We start from the raw sequence: 7,243 nt of genomic DNA, 5'->3' as shown, positions 1-7,243 counted from the left end.
GTCAAAAGACCGTGCAGTTTAAACATGTTAGAAACATGTTTTTGCTTCTTTTTTTAATCTGTGTAATTATCTGTTTACTCCCCAAATTTAACTTGGGGGTTTGAACACATTTAGGAACCTCTGTGATAAGGAAATGCAGACAGAGGGAAAAATAATGCCCATTCCTCCATGTGGATACTTGATCAGTTTGGGATCTAGTGAATTTGGAGGCCAGGTTAACACCTTGTGCTGATCTTCATGTTTTTTTGAGTTGTCCCTAAACCGTTTTTGTGTTTTTTTGTGCGTGTGTGTCTGTGTCAGGCTGCATCAGCAAGAGGAACGGCTCCAGTGTTCAGAACAAAAAGACCGAAAACATGATGGACACGACAACACAGGGTTTATTTTTAACCGGCGGGAGGATAGAAGAATACAGACAACCATGATAGCAACTTCAGAAACGGCAAACTGTTAATTTATATCGATGACACCCAAAGAAAAAGAAAACATGGCAGACAGCAAATGGCTATATGAATAACACTCAGTGCATCAAAGACATCTTTGTCCTCCCTCCCTCCCTCGCCTCTCGGAGTCCGGCGGACCAGAATGAACGCAGCGTTGCGGGAGGAAGTCCAATGAGTGCCTGTTTACCTGGGCAGTGTGTCACTGTAGGGATCACTATGGAAACAGAAGAATAATTCATTTATTTACCAGGAGGAAAATGTAGCACGACATGAGGGACATTAGATTGACACTAGATTCACCAGCTGCCTAATACACTGTCCAACCTGAAACATTACAATAAACACATGATTCATAAAGGTTATAAGAGCTGAAACAACTAATCAATTAATAATTAGTGGATTGATAGACATTAATTGGCCACAGTGTTTTGTAATCAAGCATATCTGTGAACATTTCATTGTTCACAGCTTCTGAAATGCCCAGTTTGGTGGATATGTTAACCAATATTTGCTTATCACACATATAATTGATAATCAGACCATTAAAACCTCCTTATACTCAGAGGTGTTGCATTGTTAATCTACTGGAACCAGTGGTGGAACTCACTGCTGGGCCAGGATGAGGGGGATGCTGTCGGACTGCAGCGGCGAAGACCTCTCCCCGGTTCGGCTGTTGAACATGGGCAGAGTGGACAGAGGCGCGGGGACACCCCGGTTCCCAGCCATGTTCCTCAGCTCGTCGGTGTTGCCGTGAATGGTGTGGTGGTGGTACAGCTGGATTCTGCGGCACACAGGGACTCAGGTGAATGTTTCTCCGCAGGTTTGCACGAGTTTATGAAGCTCATCGTAGGGTTAGTTCACAGAGAGGCAGAGACTACTCGAAAATGTCGGCTGTGTGATTTAACCACAGTGATGATGGTGTCTTTCAGGAGTAATATGCAGTGATGGAACGTGAAACATTGACTTACAGTGAGTGTTGTACTTATGTATTTCCATTTTATGGTACTTTACACTTCTGCTGCAATACGTTTTAAAGCAGTTTAGGAAAATATTATACTTTTTACACTACATTCACTGTATTTGACAGCTATATATATATTTAAGCACCTTGCAGAGGTTGAGGTTGTATATTTAAAGGAACACATAAAAATTACTATACTATATTTTTATATATTTTATATTTTTAAGCTATTGTCTTCCTTTTTATACTATGATCCTTATGTAGAAATATGAATTTTTATAAAGAAATATACTGTTAACGTCAACATTTCCATTTAAACTTTCTTCCTCTTCATTTTTTCTCACTTTAAGTAAATTTAAGTGTAATAATATTGCACTACTCTTAACAAAGTTGAGTTTCAGACGAACGAATTAACAGAATAACGCTAAAATATCTAAATTAATCTTAGTGTTTTGAATGAGGAATGCTTTTATTGTGTTACTTCCTTTTAGAGCGGAAGTATTTTATTTTGAAAAAACGACACAACATAAGCAACGGTCAAAATGCAGGGAGGAAGCTAATACATGCGATAGCTGCTAACCGACGAAAAAAAATATATATATTATGAAACTTAGAGTTTACGTCTCCAGTCGAAAGTGGCAGCAGGGTATGTTTAATACATTTTTAATGTTTAATTTTAAGGTAGCTAAATGTATGTCACAAATCAACGGTTAATTGTTGTCTGTTTACTTTTTTTAGCTCTTAGCGTGGCTAAATTAAGTGTAAAATCTAATAAAAACACCAAAGCAAGTTTAAAGTTTGAAAAGAATATTTATCGTTTTTAGTTAAAAAAAAAAATTAAAAAAAACAATTTAAAGCACCTTTCACCTGTTAATATCGATCCATGTATGACTTAGTGGAATAAATACTGTTTTATTTTAAGTATACATCTGTATAACCGTATGTGCAACACAATATAAAGTACTGCTTATGCCAAATAACCATAAACTTATATTTATTATAATCATTGATATTTGTACTTGATAACAGCCATCATTAACCACCTTACATATACTTTTCTTAATATACTTTGCATTAATGATTTGAATCTGTGAAGCAGAAAGTACAGTTTGATTAAATATACTTACTCTGCTACTCATTAAAGCAAATAGTTGTCTAGGTATCAATTAGAAAAGAGAGAAAGGGTCAGTTACTTACTGGTTTGTTCTTGCGTTCCTTTTCGCACTATTAAAAAAAAAGAAAAGGGTAATATGTCAGTTTTATGTTAGTTAAATTGGTTTAAAAGGTCAGTTTCATTTCATATATTGAAAATGATCTGAGTTGTATGCAAAGTGGGTAATGTCAGGTCAAACTAATGAGGCGATTCAGTCAACTTTGAGGCGATTAGCATTGACTGACATATGCCGGAGTTCCCCACTCGCCTATGGCAAGGGAAACCTTACTCCTACCACCATGCTAGTAGTGAACCCAGATGGAGGGCTGGCAGTATTTTCTTTTCAAAAAGAGAGCGGTGATGGCAAGAAGAGCTAGCTTCATCAATACACTAGTAAAAATTTCTGCTGGTTTAATTTGGAAACATTTGGGATGGGAGATATACACAAGGTTTATGTAGGCAGCCTGAAATGTCAACTGTTGACTAGCTGTCAGCTACAGTACTAGAAATGGGCAAAAAGCAAATTGCTTTATGTGTGAGTGAGGCGAAATGGACAATGACATTGTCAAAAAAAAAATTCAGACCAGATACATACACTCCCTCTCGCCTGCCGAACATAATGTAGGCCAGCAGCAGACACAGGATGATGGCGAGGATCAGGGGTACGATCACTGTCACTATGTAGTCTGGGAAGTAGTCCCTGCTCGGCGGAGACTCAAGAGGGTTGTAGTCGTCTCCGGGCTCCAAAATCCCCGAGCCCATCGTGGGAGCAGGTGGCTCCGGCTCCTGCTTTGTCAGATCAAACTGCAGGGAGACAGGACAGAGCAGAGATGTGAAAGAGCCTGGTCGTTACCATCCTACGTTTCCGCCCGAAATTTGATTTCGGTCTGGCACGGAGTCTGGCCAAATTGCACTTCCGCGGTTCGCGTGTAACGGCGCCAATCAGCGAACAGTTGAGTGATGACGCGGAACTCGCATGCCGAGTTGCTTGTAGTCCAGCGAAGCTTGTAGTTCAACAGCATAGCAACAATGGCGACGGAGGAAGAGACGCTAGAAGCCATCCGCGAAGTTGTCTCAACTCTCGAGAGCATCACGGAATTAAAACCAGAACAAGAGGCGCTTGTCTTGTCAATTTTATAAATGGCAAGGACGTCGTAGCTCTCCTTCCAACTGGCTTTGGGAAAAGTTTGATTTATTTAACTGGAAGTGGAAGTGGTAAGCGTAAGAGCCTGAACTCCGGCGCACAATATACGTCATTACCAAACGTTGCTGATTGGTTAAGGGAACTCCAATGATTTTAAACCTCAAAATAAGCATCCGCCCATTACGGAGACAGATTCCTATTACATTGGGCCAGACTAACGTGCCAGACCGAAATCAAATTTTGGGCGGAAACGTAGGATGGTAACGACCGGGCTAGTGTTACTGTGCCTGCAGTGGATTTAAATATAAACTGTCTAGCTTTCATTAATTCCGCCTGTGCTTTCCCTACTGTAACAAGTCAAAATGCTGTGAAAAAAAAACGTATATTCAGATGTTGCAATCTGCCACATCACCACTAGATGTCACTAGGTTCTACACACTGGTCCTTTAAAGGCCATGACGGACAAAGCCGATGGTCGTCAGCTTTGGCAGGGCCCAAACGTGGGAGAGCATCTCTGGCCCTCATTTTTTTAGGTGTGTACTGCAACGTTGGTATTAGTAGGTGTCAGTGGTGGAATGATTTGACTTAGATTGGCTGATCAACTTAGCGAACCAGCACACGAGAGAGAAACGGAAGTGACAAAAGTAAAAGAGCATCAGCAAGATTCAGGAGAGACTAGCCCTGTACGACGATCTTCCTAGCCTAGCTGGCTGTAGTCTATGCGGTGATCTTAGTTGCTGTTAGTTCTTTGTTCTCAGTTTGGTGTGTCCATACTGTAAGGGGGAACCAGTGGTCAAAGTGAAAATCTTCACATTTAGAACAAATGAAATCTGAATTCCTTAAACGTGTGCTGATGAATTGATGGAGGACAGAGTGAGTGTCCTTTCTGGCCTCACCAGCTCCGTCTTGCACCAGGTGATGCAGTTGCTGGGGATGCTGCAGAAGTTACAGCCTCCGGGGACCTTGACTTTGGCCCCTGCTGCGCACTGCCTTTGGTGCTCCGGCGTCAGCACCCTCAGGAGACACTTTGAGAAATACTGCTCCGAGCCCACCTTCACATACACGCTGACACACATCACATTTTATTAAACGTACTGTTATTTCTGCTACTCGCTTACGGATACACAAATTACTCTGTTCACCCTTCAAAGTGTCCCGCAATGGGGAGGGGGACTCTGCCACCGCGGTCGAGGGCGTTGGTAATGTTGACAACTTCCAAGGCCTCCGTGTTCCACAGCTTCTGTAAGTCTTGCTTTATCTCATCCTGAACAGAAGAGGGCAGCACCTTTTCAATCTCCCTCAGCTTGATGAAGAACTCAGCCTGATAGGGCAGCGTCTTCTCTGTGAGTGACACAAATGTTCACGTTTTTCACGTTGTCATGTATGTCCAATCATTACTGTCGTTACTGCACGGTGCATTAGTCATTTAAATCCCACGTACCTGCAACCGCTTTGATTACGAGGATGTGTCTGGCTGTGTCGTAGGTCCGTTTGTTGATGGCATAGATCTAGTGAATAACATCACACTGTATATTAACATATGTTTTAATATTATATAAGATATTTGCTCGAGTCCAGCTTTGTTTGGATTAGCTACTGATTTCCTACATTTCCCAGAATGCCTTATCAATCCTTTGGAGTCTATTCATCCACCTGAAAATGCAACGTGCATCTTTTATAAACCGCACTGTAAAATAGCAAAGGCTTTGACACAGAAACATCAAATAAGTCGTGGTGAAATCTAAACAGACTGCGTGATAGTTTCATTTCTTACATTTTCTGCTATATTTGTGCATGTGAATATTACATTTATACTATATTTATCCCTTGTGATTGATTCACTTTGGGCTTCTGGCAGCTTAAAACTTTATAAATGAACAAAATGAGCAATGTCTGTTCTTAGAAAAAGATACTGTTCATGCGGGGAAAGAAAAATAAGGAAAAAGGGAAAGCAATGAAAAACAACGTTTTGAGTGCGATGTAGAGCTGTAATCTGTGTTTACTCCCAAAATGTTTTCCAGCTATAACTCATTCTGTTTGATTAAAGTCTAAAGTGGCACTTAAAAAGTGTGTATATCTTCTTTAAAGAGGTTTTACTTGCTGAATTTTTCATATTCGTTCAAAGTAGTGACTGAAGAGCCCAAAAACTTTGTCCCGGGGGAGAGTTTGACAACAAATCCTGACATTTACCACAGCTGTTTCTGATAGCTCTCTGTGTTTCTCAGATTTGTCTCTGCTGTAGCTGCACTGCAGTGTTATCTGTGTTTGGCCTGTTTTAACAGGAGCCAGAATAAAAATGTGCAATAAAAGGCCAAAGATGCAACGACTCTGTGAATTGTAACTACAAACCTCAATGATGGTTTTTCCTGGAGATGTCGGTGTGCCGTACAGAAAGCCGTTATCAAAGGGGTGCCTTTGGGTGAAGCGCAGCCACTCTGGGAGGTCTGGAAAATTCTGCTTGTTGCACTTAAAAATGATGGGGTCATCGTGCCATTGGCCGGCTTTATGACGTGCAGAAAGAGGAGAAGAGAAACAACTCAACAAGAAGATATTTATCTCTTACGTTTTTAGTGAATTTGGATGATTGCAGCTTACGGTAGAGTTTTGACAGCGGTTCAAAGTCGTTCTGGAAAGTCTCTCTCATCAGCTCGTACTTGAAAAACCTCCCCACGGGAATGGTAAATTTAATCTCTGCATTGGCCCCAAACAAACTGGCAACAGAAACTGTGTGGGGGAAGTATTAAAAAAAAGACAAACGGTGAAACATGACAAACTTTAAATAAGAACACACAACCACTGATGGTGCAGTCCAAGAGTTCAGAAAGAAAGCTAATGAAGCCAAGTGTTAGCACTAAACACCACAGACCTGATAGGAAATCACGACAAAGACTAATCAGTGTTGTTATATGCCATGAAGCATGGAGTAAATTTGGGATTAAACTTGCCTGTTAAGAAGAAGACCCAGCTCCCGCAGCCTGCCATCTTGTTTTGGCCTGTGATTGACAGAGCCAAGTGGAGCGGGGCTTGGTCTCGGCAAAAGACATGTCAGAGCTATTTTTGCCTCGCTCACCTAATAACATCCGGAAGGCTGTCTGTGAGTCTGTGTAGTAAATCCAATGCTAAAAATTTTCCCTACATAAAGCAACCAATTACATTTTGTCAAATATTTAAATATGTACTTTATTTGTTTTTATACCTCCACACAGGAAATATTTGACTTTAACTCAACTAAATATAGAATACTGGTGTTCGCCTCTGGTCCATCAAAGTTATTATAATTAAAATATAAAAACGAATGCCCTTTTATAATTTTAATGCCATTAATAAATTCATTTACTGTTTTCCTCTCGCGTAGAGGAAGTAAAAGAAGGAAACACATCTATCATTCAAACACAGATGCATAGTCATGTATCTTTAGCCAGTTTTATTGGTTTGTAGTTCATCTTCTTCTTCTTTTTTGTACACCTTGCCTAATTTTAACGCAGTACACCAGCAGGAAGTAAAAAAAAGCTATTTTTAAACTTAAAACTTGCAGTTAATGGTTA

General features: G+C 40.5%; 1 protein-coding gene across 1 annotated transcript; it reads right to left on the bottom strand.

Moving 5' to 3' along the window:
• Window positions 1–365: 365 nt before the first annotated feature.
• sgca (sarcoglycan, alpha) lies at window positions 366–6,778 on the bottom strand (the record flags this gene model as incomplete). The annotated part of the gene is given in 11 exon segments (XM_084567013.1): window positions 366–654; window positions 1,048–1,221; window positions 2,599–2,625; window positions 3,150–3,358; window positions 4,595–4,763; window positions 4,841–5,039; window positions 5,140–5,206; window positions 6,048–6,199; window positions 6,294–6,422; window positions 6,644–6,724; window positions 6,727–6,778. Coding segments are annotated over 11 exon segments (1,290 nt in total). The 3' UTR covers window positions 366–623.
• Between the last annotated feature and the right edge of the window lie 465 nt (window positions 6,779–7,243).

Source organism: Chelon labrosus (assembly GCF_963514085.1).
Source record: "Chelon labrosus genome assembly, chromosome: 19".
NCBI lineage: Eukaryota > Metazoa > Chordata > Actinopteri > Mugiliformes > Mugilidae > Chelon > Chelon labrosus.
Note: the sequence above shows the minus strand (reverse complement) of the source record. Positions and strands in the feature narration are given on the sequence as shown.